At 45.2% G+C, this 23,737-nt stretch overlaps 1 protein-coding gene across 3 annotated transcripts; it reads right to left on the bottom strand.

Moving 5' to 3' along the window:
* Window positions 1-598: 598 nt before the first annotated feature.
* LOC137349186 (zinc finger protein 551-like) lies at window positions 599-9,679 on the bottom strand. 3 transcript variants are annotated; one of them, XM_068014609.1, is made up of 2 exons: window positions 9,517-9,679; window positions 599-6,808 (listed from the first exon to the last, which is right to left on the bottom strand). In XM_068014609.1, exon 2 carries the CDS (start codon window positions 6,373-6,375, stop codon window positions 5,509-5,511), a length of 867 nt encoding a protein of 288 aa, XP_067870710.1. In that variant the 5' UTR covers window positions 6,376-6,808; window positions 9,517-9,679; the 3' UTR covers window positions 599-5,508. The 3 variants fall into 3 exon arrangements, with proteins under 3 accessions (XP_067870710.1, XP_067870709.1, XP_067870711.1); XM_068014608.1 differs by lacking the exon at window positions 9,517-9,679 and adding an exon at window positions 9,298-9,370; XM_068014610.1 differs by lacking the exon at window positions 9,517-9,679 and adding an exon at window positions 9,241-9,301.
* Window positions 9,680-23,737: the final 14,058 nt, after the last annotated feature.

The following is a 23,737-nucleotide window of genomic DNA, read 5'->3' on the forward strand; positions in this document are numbered from 1 at the left end:
CCTCTGGATTACTAGTTCAGTAACATCCACTCTGCTACAGCACTCCCACTATGATCCATCTCCTCCCGTGAGGAGAGATTGAGTTGACTAGGCCTATATTCCCTGCAGTTTAGAAGAATGAGAGGTGATCTGACTGAAACATAATAAATTCTTAAGGGACTTGACAGGGTAGATGCTGAGAAAATGTTTCCCCTGTCTGGGGAATCTAGAACACTGGGTCACAGTCTCAGGATAAGGGGTCGGTCATTTAGGACTGAAATGAGGAGAAATGTCTTCACTGAAAGGGTTGTGAATCTTTGGAATTGTCTACCCCAGAGAGCTGTGGATGCTCAGTTGTTGAGTATATTTAAGACAGAGATTGATAGATTTTTGGGTACTGAGGGAATTAAGGGATATGGGGATAGTGCGGGAAGGTGGAGTTGAGGTAGAAGATCAGCCATGATCTTGGTGAATGGCAGAGCAGGTTCGAAGGGCCAAATGGCCTCCTCCAGCTCCTATTTCTTATGTTCATTAAACCTCAGTCTGGTTCCTCTCAAGCTGCTGAGTGAGTGAATTAAATCTTTCTTGACAAATCACCAAGATACCAGAGTACAAGTAATGCCTGAAACATCATTTATTGGTTACAAGTCACAACTTAGTTAAATCTGGGCACACAGACACTTTATAGACATGTATAAATACATAGAAATGTAATCAGAGTTATCCAGCAGTTGAGCACGAATAGGGAGAGTATTTCACAAAACAAGTAACAAATGCAGGGGTGAGAGTGGCCAAAGACCAAAAGATCTGAAAATTAGTAGCTGAAGACTAAAAAGTCTGAAGCTATTTAGAATCATGTAATTATAGCAGTTATTGAAGCAAACTAGTTAAGTAATGGTAATTTTGTACAATTTTGCATATGTAATGAATAAAATTGCACTGCACTCAGAATACAATTTCATGAGACTTACCTGACAGCTGATAATTGGTTTTACAGAGCTTCATGTACTCAATGTCCTGCTTCTGCCTACTTATAGCTTGCTCATGTAAAAGGTGTTCTGTGAAGATGTGTCAACTTTAATGGAAAGCAGCATATATAAACATACCAGATGGCACATTGGTAAGTGATGTGCACAAATCAGTAGGTATATAAATTAATAAAAAGTAAACATTTATGAGACATTGACAATCCAGAAACTTGAACATAAGTGGGGTAATTGTTCATATTTTGTGTTATGACATAATCACCTGAATGAAGCAGAAAGTAAAACCAGGTAGGGAGGATTGTATACCAGTTATACAGCCTGTCCAATTTGCTGTCACATTATAAAGATCCTAAACTAAAATAATCTTGTTTGCAGTGCAGATCTCATTATAATCTTAATGAAAACTAATTAAAAATGTGTTTTTCCTCTTCAAAGGGTCCAAATATTATGCAATGTAAAAATTGTACCAGATCTTGCTAGCGACAGTGGAAAAGTAATGAGTGTTGTACCTCTTGGAAGCAAATCCTGCACTCCAGGTCCACTACCTGGTGGGACGTCCTGCCCCATGTGCCCAAAGATCTGCAGGTCGAGAATCGACCTGTTCGGTGACCTGAAGACCCATGGCAGTAACTCGCGACCTTGAGTCGACGTCATCATTGAATCGAGGGACAGTCGACGACGACCTCTACAGTAACAAGTTTGAAGTTCTGTTGCATCATCCCTAAATCAGGCTCAAAAGTTTGGTAATGGCCCTGTGACAATGCAGCAGTCCAATGGACAGCTGTATATCCCAACAGTGATGAACACTTCTGGCTCCTGTTCAACTGCATCAATTGGTGCAGTGACAGCTGCATTTAACAGCAAGGTGAGCTGAAAATCATAACTATTGTGTTGGCTTGGAGAAAGGCAGCACTCTGTATATACATATTCATACATGTACAGACTATTGTGTCACCAGTCTCAGAAGCCCAGTGACAATTTATAGTGACTGCAGAGAGCTCACAGCATAGTTGCACTATAGCCAATGTACAGCACTTGTGGTGCAGGACAGCCTTTTCCAGATAATCTTAAGCAATGCCAAATCACACATTGAAGAAAGATGGCCAGAGTTATACTCCTTGTCTTGCATCACGATGGTGCAAAAGACAGCTTCACACTGACTCAAGATTTCCAGCAGGATTGTCCAACCTTTTCGTGTGTGTGTGTGTGTGCGCATGTGTGCAGGGGGGTTACATTACAATTTTTGTCTTGCATGGGGAGACAGATGAGCCAATTTCAGAAAGATAAAGGCATTAAAATGTATCTTCCTATTAATCAAAACAACAATAAAAGTGCATTTTTGTGAAGAAGCTTTAAATGAGAAGATACATTTATTGACGTACTTTCTGGTCACTATGTTGGACACGGGCTCCTGTTCTACTGCACCAATTGGTGCAGAGCAAGCTGCATTTAACAGCAAGGTGAGCTGAAAATCATAACTAGAGAGGGAAAAACAGAAAGCTGAAGCCAAGGATCGGAAAGTTTGAGAGATTCTCCAAGTTAAAGATGACAAGATTCAAGAACTTGAGCAGGTTAGAACACTGGAGTATCTGTTCCTTGTCTTAATTGACCGCTGGTTTCATATTTGGACTTCAAAGGGATTTACTGATAGTCTATTGAAGAGTATGTAACATTTTTGTTTTGGGTGATATATGCAGTTGATATTCTTGAGTATTTCACTCTGAAAAGCCTAGGATGATTTGGGCCTGAGCAGGTGGATGTCAAGTACAGCATTTTTCATTTTTAGTGGGGTAATTTAATATTTTCTTAAATTTCCTGTGATGGGGTTTCATGCCAATGAAGATAAAAATAATAGAAGGTGATGCATTTTGGGAGGACTAACAAGGCAAGGGAATATACAATGGATGGTAGGACCCTGGGAAGTACAGAAGGTCAGAGGGATTTTGAGTACTTGTCCATAGATCACTGAAGGCAGCAGCACAGGTAGATAAGGTGGTTAGGAAGGCATATGGGATACTTGCCTTTATTAGCCGAGGCATAGAATATAAGAGCAGGGAGGTTATGATGGAGCTGTATAAAACCCTAGTTAGGCCACAGCTGGAGTACTGTGTACAGTTCTGGGCACCGCACTACAGAAAGGATGTGATTGCTGTGGAAAGGGTGCAGAGGAGATTCACCAGGATGTTGCCTGGGCTGGAGCATTTCAGCTATGAAGACAGACTGGATAGGCTCGGGTTGTTTTCCTCAGAGCAGAGAAGGCTGAGGGGGAACCTGATTGAGGTATACAAAATTATGAGGGGCATTGGTAGGATAGATAGGAAGAAACTTTTTCCCTTAGCGGAGGGATCAATAACCAGGGGGCATAGATTTAAGGTAAGGGGCAGGAGGTTTAGAGGGGATTTGAGGAAAAATGTTTTCACCCAGAGGGTGGTTGGAATCTGGAATGCACTGCCTGAAGGGGTGGTAGAGGCAGGAACCCTCACAACATTTAAGAAGTATTTAGATAAGCACTTGAAACGCCATAGCAGGCAAGGCTACGGGCCAAGTGCTGGAAAATGGGATTAGAATAGATAGGTGCTTGATGGCCAGCACAGACACGATGGGCCGAAGGGCCCGTTTCTGTGCTGTATAACTCTATGACCAATGATCTTGTTGCAGACCAGCGACTTGCCAGATACTGATCCTGTTCGATTAATTTTAAAAGCCATGTCAAATGAGCTGTGTCTGTTCACAGGTGGTCTACATATGAACATATGAATTAGGAGCAGGAGTAGGCCACTCGGTCCTTCGAGCCTGCTCCGCCATTCAATAAGTTCATGGCTGAACTGATTACTCCACATTTCCACCTACCCCCGATAACCTTCCACCCCCTTGCTCATCAAGAATCAATTACCTCTGCTCTCTCTCTCTGCGAAGATATCCCATGAAGGCAAAAACAAACACTGGTAATTGGTCATATCTATGAACATATGAATTAGGAGCAGAAGTTGGCCACTTGGCCCTTCTAGCTTGCTCTGCCATTCAATAAGATCATGGTTGATATGTTCGTATCTTGAATTCCACACTCCCATCTACCCCCAATAACCTTTGATTCCCTTACCTAACAAGAATCTATCTACCTCCGCCTTAAAAATATTCAATGACCCCGACTCTGCCACCTTCTGAGGTAGAGAGTTCCAAATTTGCACAACCCTCTGAAAGAAAACATTTCTCATTTCTGTCCTAAAAGGGCAACCCCCTAAAACAGTGCCCCCCAGTTCTGGACTCAACCACAAGAAGAAACATCCTTTCCGCATTGACCTTGTCAAGACTGTTCAGGATCTTATTAACTTCAGTCAAGTCTCCCCTCACTCTTCTAAACTCCAGTGAAAACAAGCCCCAGTCGGTCCAACATTTCCTCATAAGACAACACATTCATTCCAGGTATCAATCTAGCAAAGTTCCTTTGAACCGCCTCCAACGCATTCACATCTTTTCTTAAATAAGGAGACCAGAACTGCACACAGTATTTGAGATGTGGTCTCACCAATGCCCTGTATAACTGAAGAATAGCATCCTTACTTTTATTTTCAATTCCTCTCGTAATAAAGGATAGCATTCCATTAGCCTTCTTTATTACTTTTCGTGACTTATGCACCAGAATACCTAGATCCTTCTGCACCTCGAAGTTCTGCAGTCGTTCCCTATTTAATACAACTTCACATTTTCCTACAATATACTCCATCTGCCAGATTTTGATCACACATTAAACCTATCTATGTCAGTCTGCAACCTGCTTATGTCCTCTTCACAACATACTTTCCTACTATCTTTGTGTGTTCTGCAAATTTAGCTACCATGCCATTGCTCACCTCATCTAAGTCATTGCTATATATTATAAAAAGTTGAGGTCCCAGCACAGACCCCTGCGGGACTCCACTTGTTACATCCTGCCAATCAGAAAAGGACCCATTTATGCATACTCTGTTTTCTGCCAGCCATCCAATCTTCTAACCATATGATCCCATACACTATCAGTTTCTACTTTGTGCAATAAACTTTCATGTGGCATCTTGTCAAATGCCTTCTGGAAATCCAAGTACAGTACATCAACAGGCTCCCTTTTATCCACACTGTATGTTACTCCTTCAAAGAACTCCAATAAATTGGTTAAACTTGATTTCCCTTTCACAAAACCATGTTGATTATTCCCAATTACCTTGAGTTTTTCTAAGTGCCCAGCTCTCGCCTCCTAAATGATCGATTCTAACACCTTCCCTAAGACAGGTCTGTGTTTACACACACCTCCTGTTTGGCTACTTATGGAAGACTGACACACTGAAGTTGTAAAGGAATATGCAGTTCCACCCACTTGCTTTCCTGGTGGAAGTTCATTTCCACCGAGGTGGAAGATTATAATAAATCATAACAACTTTGTGGCTGTCCGGCATTACAAAAAAACTGGAACTGAGTGTGGTTAAGGTCAGAACGAGAGAAGACAATGGAGGATTTCCGAAACCCCAATGTCGGAAATCCGATATTTGGCGGAAATTTCTCATACGAGTTACTTGTGAACTCGCTGGTGTTTCAGAAGGTCAGATGACTGAGTGAATCCCTTCCCACACACTGAGCAGGTGAACGGCCTCTCCCCAGTGTGAACTCGCTGGTGTATCAGAAGGTGAGATGACTGAGTGAATCCCTTCCCACACTCTGAGCAGGTGAACGGCCTCTCCCCAGTGTGAACGCGCTGGTGTGTCAGCAGGGCGAATGACTGAGTGAATCCCTTCCCACACTCTGAGCAGGTGAACGGCCTCTCCCCAGTGTGAACTCGCTGGTGTCTCAGCAGGGCGGATGAAGTGGTGAATCTCTTCCCACAGTCTGAGCAGGTGAACGGCCTCTCCCCAGTGTGAACACGATGGTGTCTCAGCAGGGTGGATGACTGAGTGAATCCCTTCCCACACTCTGAGCAGGTGAATGGCCTCTCCCCAGTGTGAACTCGCTGGTGTTTCAGCAGGGTGGATGAAGTATTGAATCCTTTCCCACACTCGGAGCAGGTGAATGGCCACTCCCCAGTGTGAACACGCTGGTGTATCAGCAGGGCGGATGAATCAGCAAATCTGTTCTCACACACGGAGCAGGTGAACGGCCTCTCCCCAGTGTGAAGTCGCTGGTGGGTCAGCAGGTGGGATGAAGTAGTGAATCCTTTCCCACACTCAGAGCAGGTGAATGGCTTCTCCCCAGTGTGAACTCGCCGGTGTTTCAGCAGGTGGGATAACTGAATGAATCCCTTCCCACACTCGGAGCAGGTGAATGGCCTCTCCCCAGTGTGAATGCGCTGGTGCTCAGTGAGATATGAAGATTGCCTAAACCCGGTCCCGCAGTGAGAGCACCTGAATGGTCTCTCATCAGTGTGAACACGTTGCTGGGACATCAGTTCAGCAGAACTTTTATATGGATATTTATATGGCCTCTCCCCAGTGTGAACTCACTGATGTGTCAGCAGGTCAGATGATTGAGTGAATCCCTTCGCACACTTGGAGCAGGTGAACGGCCTCTCCCGGGTGTAACTGCATGGATGAATTTCCAGCTCAATTGAATAATTCAATCCCTTTCCACAGTCCCCGTATTTACACGGTTTCTCCCCAGTGTGACTGCTCTTGTGTCTCAACAGGCCAGATGATCGGCTGAAACCTCATCCACACACAGAACACGTGTACAGTTTCTCCCCACTGTGATCGCTGCTTTTTCCTTTCTTGTTCAAAATCTGGTGATATTCGGGTTACGATAAATTGGCCGACTCCTTCAGATCCTGATCTGACGTTTGCTTTGCACTTCACGGCTGCAATTCCTCCCCTTCTAAAACCCTGTGAAATTGATTTAAAACAGGAAAAACAGAGTTTGAGAGAAACCACAAAAACAGGTTGTGAAATGGAGCTGAATGAATCTGGTAATTTATGGGGACGGCACGAGGAAAAAGTGACCATGAAAGATGCTGGATTGATGTACAACCTCAACTGGTTCATTAATGTCCTTCAGGGAAGGGAACCTGCCACCCAGTCTGGACCTACACAACACTCTGCCCTGCATGGGAAAAGAGAGAGTGAGAGTCAGGGCAATGTGGGAGGGGCAGGGACAGGAGAGGGATTTTAAATATCTACAACTCGACCAGAACTTTGACAGAACTTCCCAAACCCTCAACTTCCATCATCTAGAAGGACCAGGGTAGCAGGTGTATGCAAACACCGTCACCTCCAAGTTCCCCTCCAAATCACACACCATCCTGACTTGTCTGACATCCAGTACTGGATGAACAGAAATTTCCTCCAATTAAATATTGGGAAATCTGAAGCCATTGTCTTCAGTTCCAACTACAAATTCCACTGCCTAACCACCAACTTCATCCCTTTCCCTGCAACTGTCTGAGGCTAAACCAAACCATTCATGACTTTGGTGTCATATTTGACCACGAGATGAACTTCCAACTGCATATCAGTGGCATCACTCAGACCGCCTCGTTCCACCTCAGTAACATTGTATTCCTCGGCCAATAAAGGAAAGCAATCCATATGCCTTCTGTCTATCTGTACTGCCACCGTCAGGGACCTGTGGACATGCACTTTAAGGTCTCTCACTTCTTCTACCCCTCTCAATATCCTTACATTTATTGTGTATTCCCTCGCTATATTTGCCCTCCCCAAATGCATCACTTCACACTCTCAGGATTGAATTCCATTTGCCACTTTTCCACCCACTCAACCAAACCATTGATATAATTTTGGAGTCCACAACTCTCCTCCTCGTTATTAACTACATGGCCAATTTTTGTGTCATCAGCAAATTTCCCAATCATACCTCCCACATTTAAGTCCAAATCATTTACACCACAAACAGCAAGGGACCCAACACTGAGCCCTGTGGAACGCCACTGGAAACTGCTTTCCATTCACAAAAACATCCAAAGACTACTACCTTTTGTTTCCTGTCACTGAGCTAATTCTGGATCCAACCTGCCACATTTCCCTGTATCCCATGGGCTTTCATTTTACTGACCATATGGTCTACCATATGGGACCTTGTCAAATGCCTTCCTAAAATCCATGTAGATCACATCCACTGCACTTCCCTCATCAATCCTCCTTGTTACTGCCTCAAAAATCTCAATCAAATTAGTAAGACATGACCTTCCCCTAACAAATCCATGCTGACTATCCCTGATTAATCCGTGCCTTCCTAAGTGACAGTTTATCCTGTCCCTCCGAATAGATTGAAACAATTTATTCACCACCGAGATCAGACTGACCGTCCTATAATTAGCTGGTTTATCCCTCGCACCCTTTTTAAACAATGGTAGAACGTCTGGTACCTCTCCTGTATCTAGTGAGGATTTGAAGATGATCCTCAGCACATCCTCTATTTCCTTACTGGCTTCCTTTAACAGACTGGGATGCAAAACATCCGGTCCTGGCGATATATCCACTTTCAGGGATGTCAGACCTTCAAGCATTTCCTCTCTCATTATGCTTATCTTTAATAATACACACCCCTCCTCTTTCCCGCCAATGTCTTCATCACCCTCTCCTTTGTGAAGTCAGAGGAAAATCTCATTAAGAACCCTGCCCACATCTTCTGCATCCACGCATAAGTTCCCTTGCACGTCCCCAATAGGCCCTACCCTTTCCTTACTTATCCTCTTACTCTTAATGTATGAATAAAACATCTTCAAGTTTTCCTTGATTTTACCTGCCAATAGTTTTTCAGGTCCTCTCTTTGCTTTTCTAATTTCCTTTTTTACTTCACCCCTGCACTTTCTATACTCCTCAAGGCTTTCTAAAGTATTAGGATATTTGTGATCGTCATAAGCTTTCTCTTTCTGCTTTAACTTACCCCGTAAGCCTCTAGATAGCCAAGGGGACTCTAGATTTGGCCGTACCACCCTTTATCTTTGTGGGGACATGCCTACACTGTGCCTGTAGTATAATCTCGCTCTTGAATGCCTCTCACTAGTTTGCCACTGATTTTCCTTCCAGAATCTCAGTCCACTTTCACCAGATCACCTCTCAGTTTTGTAAAATTTGCTTTCCCCCAATTTAGAACCTTTGCTTCTGTTTTATCTTAGTCTTTTTCCATGATTATGCTAAAACTAACTGTATTAATTTGAGTTTTTGTTTTATTTATTCGATGTTATTAAAGTTATTTTACAAAATGTTTATAAAAGGGGCCTTGGAGCATCAAGGCCACCGAGAAGGAAAAAGCTGCCGCCCCACTCAGTACAAACGCGGGACCGGGAGCTTCTTACTGGGGACTTGCGGCCTACACCGGGTGTTTCTGAAGCCTCCCCACCGCCGCCGCTTACCGGCTGCAAAATAGTCTCAAATCCCTTTGCCCACCGCCATCACACACACTGCGCATGCTCCAGACGCTGTTCCCAACTGCGCATGCACCAGCTACTGTTCAGTAGTGCGCATGCTCTACACGCCTGTTAGGCACTGCGGCGGCGCACTGGTCTCCTGTGGCGTGAATAGGGAACATTTTCCACCGCGGAGAAGATTGGGTAGAATTGCCGTCATTGTACCTCGCAACGTGTGTGGCGGAGCGAGCGGCGAGGTGGAGAGTCGAGAATCATCGGGCGCGGGAGAGATCGGTGAAGAGCAGCGGCGATTGAGCGGCGATCCAGGCCAATGTGTTGATTTGGGCTCATTTCGCTTTTTTCTGTCCTTTCAGCCGCGTCATCTTTATTCCTGGCAGCTGCCTGTGACGTAGGAGACAGTGACGTTGGAGGCGGTGAGGTTGCATTTGCAATAAAAACAAGAAATGCTGGAAATACTCAGCAGGTCTGGCAGCATTTGTGGAGAGAGAAGCAGAGTTAACGTTTCAGGTCAGTGACCCTTCATCAGAACTGTGATGGAAGGTGTCATCAAGCCGCACTTGCTGAGCAATAACCTGCTCAGTGACGCTCAGTTTGGGTTCCGTCAGGGCCACTCAGCTCATGATCTCATTACAGCCTTGGTTCAAATATGGACAAAAGAGTTGAACTCAAGAGGTGAGGTGAGAGTGACTGCCCTTGACATCAAGGTGGCATTTGACCGAGTATGGCATCAAGGTGCCTGAGCAAAACTGAGGTCAATGGGAATCAGGGGGAAAACCCTCCGCTGGTTGGAGTCATACCGAGCGCAAAGGAAGATGGTTGTGGTTATTGGCAGTCAATCATCTGAGCTCCAGGACATCACTGCAGGAGTTCCTCAGGGTAGTGTCCCCGACCCAGCTGTCTTCAGCTGCTTCATCAATGACCTTCCTTCAATCATAAGGTAAGAAGTGGGGATGTTTGCTGATGATTGTACAAAGTTCAGCACTATTCATGACTCCTCAGATACTGAAGCAGTCCGTGTAGAAATGCAGCAAGACTTGGACAATATCCAGGCTTGGGCTGATAAGTGGCCAGTAACATTAGCGCCACACAAGTGCCAGGCAATGACAATCTCCAACAAAAGAGAATCTAACCATCTCCCCTTGACATTCAATGGCATTGCCATCGCTGAATCCCCCACTATCAACATCCTTAGGGGCTACAGTGACCAGAAACTGAACTGGAGTAGCCATATAAATACCATGGCTACAAGAGCAGGTCAGAGGCTAGGAATCCTGCAGTGAGTAACTCACCTCCTGACTCCCCAAAGCCTGTCCACCATCTACTAGGCACAAGTCAGGAGTGTGATGGAATACTCTCCACTTGCCTGGATGGGTGCAGCTCCAACAACACTCAAGAAGCTCAACGCCATCCAGGACCAAGCAGCCCGCTTGATCGGCACCCAATCGACAAACATTCACTCCCTCCACCACCGACGCACAGTGGCAGCAGTGTGTACCATCTACAAGATGCAGTGCAGCAACGCACCAAGGCTCCTTCGACAGCACCTTCCAAACCCGCGACCTCTACCAACTTGAAGGACAAGGGCAGCAAATGCATGAGAACACCACCACCTGCAAGTTCCCCTCCAAGTCACACACCATCCTGACTTCGAACTATATCACCATTCCTTCACTGTTGCTGGGTCAAAATCCTGGAATTCCCTTCCTAACAGCACTGTGGGTATACCTACCCCACATGGACTGCAGCAGTTCAAGAAGGCAGCTCACCATCACCTTATCAAGGGCAATTAGGGATGGGCAATAAATGCTGGCCTAGCCAGTGACGCCCACATCCCATGAATGAAAAAAAAAGAACTGACAAATATTAGAAATGTAAAAGGTTATAAGTAAGTAAAGCGGGGGTGGAGCAAGAGATAACAAAAGAGAACGTGTTGATAGGACAAGGTCACAGAGAATAATAGACCAGAAGGTCATGGAGCAAGAACATAGAACTAGGAGCAGGAGTAGGCAATTCAGCCCCTCGAGCCTGCTCCACCATTCAATACGATCATGGCTGATCTCATCTTGGCCTCAACTCCACTTTCCTGCCCGTTCTCCATAACCCTTCAACCCATTTCTAATTAAACATCTGTCTATCTTCTCCTTAAATTTACCCAATGTCCCGGCATCCACCACACTCTGGGTTAGTGAATTCCACAGATTCATGACCCTTTGACAGAAGTAATTTCTCCTCATCTCTGTTTTAAATCTGCTACCCCTTATCCTAAAACTATGACTTCTCATTCTACCTTGCCCCACAAGAGGAAACATCCTCTCTATGTCTACTTTGTCAATCCCCTTAATCATCTTATATACCTCAATTAGATCTCCTCTCATTCTTCTAAACTCCAGAGAGTAAAGGCATAAACTACTCAATCTCTCTTCATAAGACAAACCCCCCCCTGCCCCCCCCATCTCTGGAATCAATCTAGTGAACCTCCTCTGAACTGCCTCCAATGCAACTACATCCCTCCTCAAGTAAGGGGACCAAAACTGTACGCAATACTCCAGGTGCGGTCTCACTAATGCCTTGTACAGTTGCAGCAACACTTCCTACTTTTATACTCTATTCCTTTAGCAATAAATGCCAAAATTCCATTTGCCTACCTTATCACCTGCTGTACCTGCAAACTAGTTTTCTGCGATTCATGCACGAGGACACCCAGATCCCTCTGCACCGAAGCACTCTGAGGTTTCTCTCCATTTAGATAATAATTTGCCTTTCTATTCTTCCGACCAAAATGGATAACCTCACACTTATCCGCGTTAAACTCCATCTGCCAAATTTTGGCCCATTTATCTAATCTATCCATATCCATTTTTAAATTTCTTATTTCTTTATTGCAACATACTGTCCCAACTATTTTAGTGTCATCTGCAAATTTGGCTATCGTACCTTCTATGTTGGGGCCCGAGGACCGAACCCTGTGGCACCCCACTAGTTACATCTTGCCAATCATAAAAAGACCCATTTATCCTGACTCTCTGTTTTCTGTCGGTTAGGCAATCCTCTATCCAAGCTAATAAACTGCCCCGAACCCCATGTGAACTTACCTTGTGTATTAACCTTTTGTGTGGCATCTTATCAAATGCCTCCTGGAAGTCCAGATATACTACATCTACAGGATCCCCATCATCCAATTTGCTTGTTACAGGTTCAAAGAAATCTAGCAAATTAGTCAAACACGATTTACCCTTCATAAAACCATGCTGACTCTGATGGATTTCATTTTGACTTTCTAAATGTCCTGTTCTTACTTCCTGAATAATGGATTCTAGCAATTTCCCAACGACAGTTGTTAAACTAACTGGTCTATAGTTTCCTACTTTCTGCCTCCCTCCCTTTTTAAATAAGGGCGTTACATTATCTTTTTTCCAATCCACTGGAACCTTTCCCGTATTCAGAGAATTTTAGAATATTATAACCAATGGATCCACTATCTCCACTGCCACTTCCTTTAAGACCCTAGGTTGTAGGCCATCAGGCCCTGGGGACTTGTCTGCCTTCAATCCCAATAGTTTGCTCAGTACGTTTTCCCTAGTGATGATGATTGTTCTAAGTTCGTCCCTTTCTATAACCTCTGCATTACCTGTTACTATTGGGATGGTACTAGTGTCCTCCACCGTGAAAACTGAAGCAAAATACTGATTTAGTGTCTCTGCCATTTCTGTGTTCCCTTCTATTAACTCCCCAGTCTCATCCTCCAAAGGACCAACATTCACTTTAGCTACTCTCTTCCCTTTTATATACTTATAGAAGCTTTTGCTATCCGTTTTTATATTTTGTGCTAGTTTTCTTTCATAATTTACCTTTGCTCTTTTTATTACATTTTTAGTAACCCTTTGTTGATCTTTCAAAGTTTCCCAATCTTCCAGCCTGCTACTGGCCTTTGCAATATGGTATGCCTTAGTTTTTGTCTTTATGTTATCCTGAACTTCCTTGCTTAGCCATGGATGTTTCTCCCCCCTCCTAGAATCTTTCTTCCACTCTGGAATATATTTTAGTTGGGATAAATTGAATATCTCCTTAAACATCTGCCACTGCTCATCAACTGTCCTACCTTGTAGTCTTCCTGCCCAGTCCACAAGGGACAAATCTGTCCTTATGCCTATGTTACCTTTGTTTAACTCCAGAACGCTAGTGTGGGACTCCAGCTGCTCACCCTCAAACTGACTTTGAAATTCTAGCATGCTATGATCATTTTTCCCTAGAGGATCCTTAACAATGAGATCATTTATCAATCCCACCTCATTACATAACACCAAATCTAGAATAGCCTGTTCCCTGGTTGGTTCCACAACATAATGCTCCAAAACACAATCTCTAATACATTCAATGAACTTTCCCTCGAGACTACCCTTGCCAATTTGACTGATCCAGTCTATATGCATATTAAAATCACCCATGATTATTGCCGTACCTTTCTTACAAGCCCCCAATATTTCCTGGTTAAGACTGTGCCCCACTGCAGAACTACTGTTTGGGGACCTATAGATTACTCCCACCAGTGACTTCTTTCCCTTGCTATTTCTTATTTCTACCCAGACTGATTCTACGTCTTGATCTCCAGTGCCTATATCGTTTCCCTCTACAGCACTGATCTCTTCCTTCACTAACAAAGCTACACCACCTCCTTTCCCTTCCTGTCTCTCCTTCAGAAATACTGAGTACCCTTGGATATTCAATTCCCAAACCTGGTTTCCCTGCAACCACGTCTCAGTAATCGCCAATAAATCATACCCATTCGTCTCTATTTGCGCTGTTAACTCATTTACTTTATTCCAAATGCTTCGTGCATTCAGATACAAAGCCTTTAAATTTGTTCTATTATTAAATTTCCCTACTCTCATACGATTCCTTGGTGCAATATGATGTTCACATGTTCTGTCCCTTCCTTTTATTTTCCGGTAACTATCAGCCTCACCACTAACCTGCACTCCTACCTTCTCCTTTAACTTCCAAATTTTCCATGCAACTGAAGCCTCCCCCGACTATTTAGTTTAAATTCCTATCTACAGCCCTCGTTATGCGATTCGCCAGGACTCTAGTCCCAGCATGATTCAGGTGGAGCCCGTCCCATCGGAACAGCTCCCTCCTTCCCCAGTACTGGTGCCAATGTCCCACGAATTCGAACACATTTCTCCCACACCAATCTTTGAGCCACGCATTTACCTCTTTAATCTTATTGACCCTGTGCCAATTTGCTCCTGGCTCAGGTAGTAATCTGGAGATTATTACCTTTTTGGTTCTGCTTTTTAATTTAGCCCCTAGCTGCTCATATTCCCTCAGCAGAACCTCTAACCTCATTCTCCGTATATCGTTGGTACCTACGTGACCATGACTACTGGATCTTTCCCCTCCCACTCCAAATTCCTCTGCAGCCCAGATGAAATATCCTGAACCCTGGCACCAGGTCGGCAACAGAGCCTTCGGGACTTTCGATCCTGGCCACAGAGATCAGTGTCTGTGTCCCTAACTATTACTATCCCCGATTACGAGTACATTTCTCTTTTCTCCCCCCACTTCAATGGCTCCCTGTACCACGGTGCTGTGGTCAGTTTGCACATCCTCCCTAAAGTCCCTGCTCTCGTCCACACAGGGAGCAAGAATCTCGAACCTGTTGGACAAGGACAAGGGCTGAGGCATGTTAATGGCGTGCTGAAAGGCAAAGCATTAGTACAGAGAGGGTGTGAATTGATTGTAAAATGAACAGTCCTGGCTCCAAGCACAAACATTGAAAAAAAACAAAAACAGTGGGTAGGCACAGTAGAAACAAAAAGAAAAGAAATAATAACTAAAATTTAAAATAAAAAAGGGGGGCCTGTCATGCTCTGAAATTACTGAACTCAATGTTCAGTCCGGCAGGCTGTAGTGTGCCTAATCGGTAAATGAGATGCTGTTCCTCGAGCTTGTGTTGATGTTCGCTGGAACACTGCAGCAATCCCAGGACAGAGATGTGAGCATGAGAGCAGGGGGGAGTGTTGAAATGGCCAGCAACCGGAAGCTCGGGGTCATGCTTACAGACTGAGTGGAGCTGTTCCGCAAAGCGGTCACCCAATCTTCATTTGGTCTCCCAATGTAGAGGAAATCACATTGTGAGCAGCGAATACAGTATACTAAATTGAGATTGAAGTCCAAGTAAATCGCTGCTTCACCTGAAAGGAGTATTTGGGGCCTTGGATAGTGAGGAGAGAGGAGGTAAATGTGCAGGTATTACACCTCCTGCGATTGCAGGGGAAGGTGCCGTGGAAAGAGGACGAGGTGGTGGGGGTAATGGAGGAGTGGACGAGTGTGTCGTAGAGGAAATGATCCCTTCGGAATGCTGACGGGAAGGGAGGGGAAGATGACTTTGGTAGTGGTATCACGCTGGAGGTGGTGGAGGATGATCCTTTGGATAGGGAGGCTGATGGGCTGGAAAGTGAGGACAAGAGGAACCCTGTCGCGGTTCTGGGAGGGAGGGGAAGGGGTGAGGGTAGAGGTGTGGGAAATGGGCCGGACACGGTTGAGGACCCTGTCAGCCACAGTGGGGGGAATCCTCGGTTGAGGAAAAAGGACATATCAGAAGCGCTGTCATGGAAGGTAGCCTCATCAGAGCAGATGCGCCGGAGATGGAGAAACTGGGAGAATGGAATGGAGTCCTTACAGGAGGTAGGGTGTGAAGAAGTGTAGTTGAGGTAGCTGTGGGAGTCGGTGGGCTTATAATGAATATTAGTAGACAGTTTATCCCCAGAGATGGAGACAGAGAAGTCGAGGAAGGGAAGAGAAGTGTTGGAGATGGACCATGTGAAGGTGAAAGAAGGGTGGAAATTAGAAGCAAAGTTGATAAGGTTTTCTAGTTCCGTGAGGGAGCAGGAAATGGCACCGATACAGTCATCAATGTACCGGAAAAAGAGTTGGGGGAGGGGGCCTGAGCAGGACTGGAACAAGGAATGTGCGACATACCCCACAAAAAGACAGGCATAACTAGGACCCGTGCAGGTACCCATAGCAACACCTTTTACTTGAAGGAAGTGAGTGGAGTTGAAGGAGAAGTTGTTCAATGTGAGAACAAGTTCAGCCAGGCGGAGGAGGGTGGTGGTGGATGGGGACTGGTTGGGTCTCTGTTCAAGGAAGAAGCAGAGAGCCCTTAAACCATCCTGGTGGGGGATGGAGGTGTAGAGAGATTGGATGTCCATAGTGAAGAGGAGGCGGTTAGGACCAGGAAACTGGAAATTGTCAAAATGACGCAAGGCGTCAGAAGAGTCACGGATGTAGATGGGAAGAGACTGGACCAGGGGAGAAAAGATAGAGTCAAGATAGGAAGAAATAAGTTCAGTGGGGCAGGAACAGGCTGAAATAATGGGTCTGCTCGGACAGTCCTGTTTGTGGATTTTGGGAAGGAGGTAGAAGCGGGCTGTCCGGGGTTGCGGGTCTATGAGGTTGGAAGCTGTAGAGAGAAGATCTCGAGAGGAGATGAGATCAGTGACAGTCCTGTGGACAGTAGCTTGATGTTCGGTAGTGGGATCATGGTCCATGGGGAAGTAGGAAGTAGTGTCTGAGATTTGGCACTGAGCCTCTGCAAGGTAGAGGTCAGTACGCCAGACAGCAACAGCACCACCCTTGTCTGCAGGTTTGATGACAATATCGGGGTTAGACCTGAGAGAACGGAGTGTGGCAAGTTCAGAGGAGGGCAGGTTAGAGTGATGTATCAAATGTATACTATGATTATGTTTAAACATTGGAAAGTTCAAATGGAAGGAAAGTTGGAAATAGACTGGTATGTGCAAATATGCGAACGAATGATAGATATAACTAAATGTAACATGGCATGGACTTGAATATCTGCTGACATGAGGTGGGGGAGATCAGGGCTCCTTTATGATTCAATTCGCTAACGCTTAATGGATCAAAGGGGGTCTGTAGTCGGATGGCTAACAGCTAACCATCTGCAAAGCATGAAGAGAAAAATAGCCAGTCTTACACAAGGACAAGGACTGTGAAACAGCTGCAGTTGCAGTTTAACGAACCCAGCTTGCTGAATAGGCAGTGTGTGATAAGATGTGTGAGACTGCTGCGGTTGTGAAGGTTGCTAGACAAGGGTAGATAAGAAGAACAAGGCCAGAAGATGTATTTTGTCTTGCAACTAGTAGCTAAGCAAACGGATGACTCCAAGTCAGGGGTGTACGTGACTAAGGACATTCTCGTTGCTGGGAGCAACTGGATAAAAAGGGGAGACTAGGAGCCTCCGCAGCGAAGACCTGCAGGAACAACCATCGCAGAAGGGAACCCTGAGTCCGGGATTCAGTGAAGAGAACCCATTGGGAGGTAGACTGATCACCTCACCTCCACCTTCTCAAGGGCAATTAGGGATGGGCAATAAATGCTGGCCTGGCCAGTGACGCCCACATCCCATGAATGAATTAAAAAAAAAAATTTAAGTCCGAGCCGTGAGTCTTGTGATTTATAAGTGATTTAAGTATCAATAAAAGTGTTTATACTGTGTATCTCGTGTCGGTGTCTTTTGTCCGCCACGTCAGTTGACACCCTAGTTTGAGGGTCAACAGTATATATCAACTATTTAGGCTTCAATGTAGGAACATAGGAACAGGAGTAGGCCATTCAGCCCAATGAACTTGCCCTGCCATTCAATATGATCATGGCTGATCATCCATTTCAACGCCAGTTTCTCACACGATCCTCATATCATTTGTATTTAGAAATCTGTCAGTCTCTGCTTTAAACATACTCAATGACTGAGCTTCCACAGCCCTCTGGGGTAGAGAATTCCAAAGATTCATAACCCTCTGAGAAAGAAATTTCTCCTTGTCTCCATCCGAAGTGGCTTCCCCCTTATTTGGACATGGTGTCTCCTGGTTCTAGACTCCGCAACCAGATCTTAGCTACATCTACCCTGACTATCCCTTTAAGTATTTTGTAGGTTTCAATGAGATTACCTCTCATTCTTCGAAACTCAGGCCCAGAATACAAGCCCAGTTTCCGCAATCTCTCGTCCTAGGACAGTCCCACCATCCTGGGAACAAGTCTGGTAAACCTTTGTTGCACTCCCTCTATGGCAATAATATCCTTCCTAATCGTGCTATACTTTCAGCTCTGCACGAACTGCTTTGCCTGTGCTGGGACGAGGGAGCAGTACCACAGGATATGCGCGATGCCAATATCATCACCCTCTATAAGAACAAGGGTGACCACAGGGACTGCAACAACTACTGTGGAATCTCCCTGCTCAGCATAGTGGGGAAAGTCTTCGCTCGTGTTGCTTTAAACAGGCTCCAGAAGCTGGCTGAGCATGTCTATCCTGAGGCACAGTGTGGCTTTTGAGCAGAGAGATCCACCATTGACATGCTGTTCTCCCTTCGCCAGCTACAGGAGAAATGCCGTGAACAACAGATGCCCCTCTACGTTGCTTTCATTGATCTCACCAAAGCCTTTGACCTCGTCAGCAGAAGTGGTCTCTTCAGACTACTAGAAAAGATTGGATGCCCACCAAAGCTACTAAGTATCATCACCTCATTCCATGACAATATGAAAGGCACAATTCAGCATAGCGGCGCCCCATCAGACCCCTTTCCAACCATGAGTGGCGAGAAACAGGGCTGTGTTCTTGCACCTACACTGTTTGGGATCTTTTTCTCACTGCTGCTCTCACATGCGTTCAAGTTCTCAGCAGAAGGAATTTTCCTCCACACAAGATCAGGGGGCAGGTTGTTCAACCTTGCCCATCTAAAAGCGAAGACCAAAGTACGGAAAGTCCTCATCAGGGAACTCCTCTTTGCTGACGATGCTGCATTAACATCTCACACTGAAGAGTGTCTGCAGAGAATCATCGACAGGTTTGCGGCTGCCTGCAATGAATTTGGCCTAACCATCAGCCTCAAGAAAACGAACATCATGGGACAGGACGTCAGAAATGCTCCATCCATCAATATCGGTGACCACGCTCTGGAAGTGGTTCAAGAGTTCACCTACCTAGGCTCAACTATCACCAGTAACCTGTCTCTCGATGCAGAATTAAACAAGCGCATGGGAAAGGCATCCACTGCTATGTCCAGACTGGCCAAGAGAGTTCGGGAAAATGGCGCACTGACACAGAACACAAAAGTCCAAGTGTATCAAGCCTGTGTCCTCAGTACCTTGCTCTATGGCAGTGAGGCCTGGACAACCTATGTCAGCCAAGAGCGACGTCTCAATTCATTCCATCTTCGCTGCCTCCGGAAAATCCTTGGCATCAGGTGGCAGGACCATATCTCCAACAGAGAAGTCCTCAAGTCGGCCAACTTCCCCAGCATATACACCCTACTAAGCCAGCGGCGCTTGAGATGGCTTGGCCATGTGAGCCACATGGAAGATGGCAGGATCCCCAAGGACACATTGTACAGCGAGCTCGTCACTGGTACCAGACCCATCAGCCGTCCATGGCTCCGCTTTAAAGACGTCTGCAAATGCGACATGAAGTCCTGTGACATTGATCACAAGTCGTGGGAGTCAGTTGACAGCGATCGCCAGAGCTGGCGGGCAACCATAAAGGCGGGGCTAAAGCGTGGCGAGTCGAAGAGACTTAGCAGTTGGCAAGAAAAAAGACTGAAGCGCAAGGAGAGAGCCAACTGTGTAACAGCCCCGTCAACCAATTTTATCTGCAGCACCTGTGGAAGAGTCTGTCACTCTAGAATTGGCCTTTATAGCCACTCCAGGCGCTGCTGCACAAACCACTGACCACCTCCAGGCGCTTACCCATCGTCTCTCGAGGCAAGGAGGCCAAAGAAGAAGAAGGTGGTAAGGGTACCAAAACTGCACACACTACTCCAGGTGTGGTCTAACCAAGGTTCTATACAATTGAAGCAAGACTTCATTACTCCTGTACTCAAATTCTCTTGTGATAAAGGCTAACATACCATTAGCCTTCCTAATTGCTTGCTGCATCTGCATGTTAGCTTTCAGTGACTTATTGACAAGGACACCCAGGGCCCTTTTGTACATCTACGCTTTCTAATCTCTTACCATTTAAGAAATACTCTGCACATCTATTCCTCCTACCAAAGTGGGTAACCTCACATTTTTCCACATCATGTTCCATCTGCCATTTTCTTGCCCACTCACTAGGTCTGTCCAAATCCCTTTGAAGCTGCTTTGCATCTTCCTCACAACACACATTCCCATCTCGTTTGTGTCATCCGCGAACTTGGAAATACTACATTTGGTCCCCACATCCAAATCATTGATATATATTGTGAACAGCTAGGCCCAAGCACTGATCCCTGCGGTACCCCACTAGTCAAGCCTGCTTCTGTGTGAATGACCCGTTTATTCCCACTCTCTGCTATCTGCCTGTTAACCATTCCTTAATCCATGCCAGTATATTACCTCCCATCTCATGTGCTTTAATTTTGCTAACCAACCTCCTGTGGGGGACTTTATCAAAAGCCTTCTGAGAATCCAAGTCGACCACATCCACCAACTCCCCTTTATCAATTCTATTAGTAACATCCTCAAAAAACTCCAACAGGTTCGTCAAACATGATTGTCCATTCATAAATCCATGTTGACTACACCCAAGCAAATCATTATGATCCAAGTGTCCATATATAAAATCCTTTAAAATAGATTCTAGCATTTCCCAATGACTGATGTAAGGCTAACATGTTGGTAATTCCCTGTTTTCTCTTTCCCTTCTTAGATAGTGGGGTGACATGTGCGACCTTCCAATCTGCAGGAATCGCTCCAGAATGTATAGAATTTTGGAGGATGATCACCAATGTATCCACTATCTCCATAGCTACCTCTTTCAACACTCAGTCCCATTAATTTCTACAATACAACCTTCTTACTAATACTAATTTCCTTCTACTCCTCATTTCCCAAATCATTTGGATCTCTAATTCTGGGAGATTTCATGTATCTTCCTCAGTGAAGACAGACGCAAAGTCATCATTTAGCTTCTCTGCCATGTAAGGGACATGATTAAGAAGTTTGAAGATGAGACAAAAGGTGGTCGTGTGGTTGACAGTGAAGAAGAAAGCTGTGGACTGCAGGCAGATAGCCTCCTAAGGGAGAAGCCAGAAAATCCTTTTCCATCCCTTTTGAGAAACCCTGAGAATTCAGTGTTGAAAATAGAGAAACTGAGGCCACATTTCTCTTGAAAAGCCTGTCAGACTATGAGAACTGCTCCAAAAAAAAATCCCAATGCCAGCCGTCTACGAGTATCTGGACGCCAGACCAAAGGGCCGGGGAAGAACATCCCACTACCTTATCCTTTTTTCCTTCAAGAATTGACAAGTATTGCGCCAAAGTTTTTTTGTCTTCTTTGTATAGAGACCTCTGCAATGAAAACTTCATCACTTTTTTCTTTCACCGGTGTGTGCACAGGCATGCGTGTTGATTGATTTAGAAGGGAACATTCATTTTTCAAACTGTGTGTTAATAAGCTTTGCATCTTTGTTATGACCGGGTGAGGACAGGGCCTAGGGCTCCCCTCTCAGCCTAAACCTAGTTTGGTCACAACAGGGTTACTGTCCTCTAGTTACTGACTCGGCATTTACTCATTTACCTGATGAAATTTTGAAGCCCTCCCTCTGATCTCCAATGACCCTTTGCTCTAATGAAAAGAGCCCCAGTTTCTCTCATCTCTCCTGATAACTAAAGCCTCTCTTCCCTGGTATCATCTCAGTGAATCTCTTCTGCACCCTCTCCATGGCCTTGACATCCTTCCTGGTGTAAGATCCCAAAACTTGACCCAGTATTCTAACTGCAGCCTAACCAATGATTTGTACAGGTTTGTATGATCTCTGTCCTTTCCTACTCTACACACGAATTATAAAAGTTAGGATCCCATGTGCTTTTTAACCACTTTATCAACTTGTCCCCCCACTTTTAAAGGTTTTTGGGCTGAATTTTAATAGTTTGCTGCCATACTCGGTGGTGAGCTCGAAAAAGTGCGGCACACACGAGACGTGTGCCACAGGGCCCCCGTGATTGTTTGCGCAGTGGCTCATTAACATGGAGGGGGTGGGCCACCGCCCCCGATGATGTAGAGGGGGTCGGGCGCCATTTTTAAAGGGCTTTAAGCCCCGACAGGTCATTTTAATTTTTAAAGGAATGGGTTTGGCAAGAGATTAAAATGAAATTATATTCAGACTTCCAATCCCCTCTTCCACCCACTCAATGAATAAACAGTTTATTTTATCTCCTGTCACCCTGAAAAAAGTAAGTTTTCATTCACGACCTTTCCCCACCAAACTTTATTCCCTTTGAACCTAAACCGCTTCCCACTATCTCCACAACCAATCGCATTGGCTTTTGCATTCCCCTCCCCACCCTGAAGAAGTCACTGCTCCCCCCATCCCCACCAGTGTCACGCCTCGTATCTTCGAACAGAAGCGGGACTTCCAGCAACCGGCTGGAATATCGGCATGGGACAGCCGTCGCGACAAGGTAAGTCTTTATTCATTAATTTTATTGTTATTAACATATTTAAATAAAGTCTCCAATGCCCTGCGGTGGGGAGGCTGCCCCGAGGCCTCGCCGCCACTGATAACTTGGGGTGCGGCCTTTCCAGCATCGAGGCCCATTGTGGGCTTTACCTGGAAGGTATTTACAGGCCCCCCCCCCCCTCCTGTCACAACCCCCAATGTCGGGCGCTAGTAAAATCCAGCCCGGTGTCTCTGAACCCTTTGTAGGATTTAGCGATATTAACATAACATGGCGAAAATACACTGAAATCAAATGTCTGATATAATGTATTATGGGATGGAGACGTTTAGTCTGAAGTTTAGAAAATCAAACAGGCGCTTCACTGTAGACAGGTTGCCATGGAAACACTGACAAGACATTCCGTTCCACAGAATCAGCTCATTGGAAACTCTAATCAGATCAGGGGAAAGGACAGAATTTGTTTGTCATTTACCACAATATAAACCTAAACCAGAGTGAGTAACAGAATAGATAAGATTGTCATGTGTTATGCTTATACCTATAATCGTGAAACTATAAGAAATAACAATGAACAGTAGGCAGTGTAGTTCAGGAATAATGAGAAAATTACTGAAGAAAAGTAACTGTTGGGAAGCAGGGAATGTGTCCTTGTAAATCACAGATTAGGGAAGTTCCAGCTGTCTTTTCCTCACTTCCTGACAAAACACAACAGAGAAGACAAAGAAGAGTCAGGTGCCAGAGCTGGATCACTACAGGGTATAAAAGTGAGGGGATACTGATGTAAGGAGGCAGTCAGGACTGGAGACACCGGAGATCAAGCTCAGGGTGCCCGAGGTTCCATCCAGCGGGCCGACCTCGTGTAAGTGACTGTGGACACGTGGGACTTGCATGTTTACTCTGATTGATGGATCAATATAAGATTCGGTAGAGGACAGAGAATCTGCTCAGCTTATATTTCTTA

Source organism: Heterodontus francisci, chromosome 34 (assembly GCF_036365525.1).
Source record: "Heterodontus francisci isolate sHetFra1 chromosome 34, sHetFra1.hap1, whole genome shotgun sequence".
NCBI classification, from domain to species: domain Eukaryota; kingdom Metazoa; phylum Chordata; class Chondrichthyes; order Heterodontiformes; family Heterodontidae; genus Heterodontus; species Heterodontus francisci.

Bases quoted from the DNA above. Each gene is read 5' to 3' on its own strand.
- LOC137349186 (XM_068014609.1), bottom strand. From the start codon at position 6,375: ATGTCCCAGCAACGTGTTCACACTGATGAGAGACCATTCAGGTGCTCT.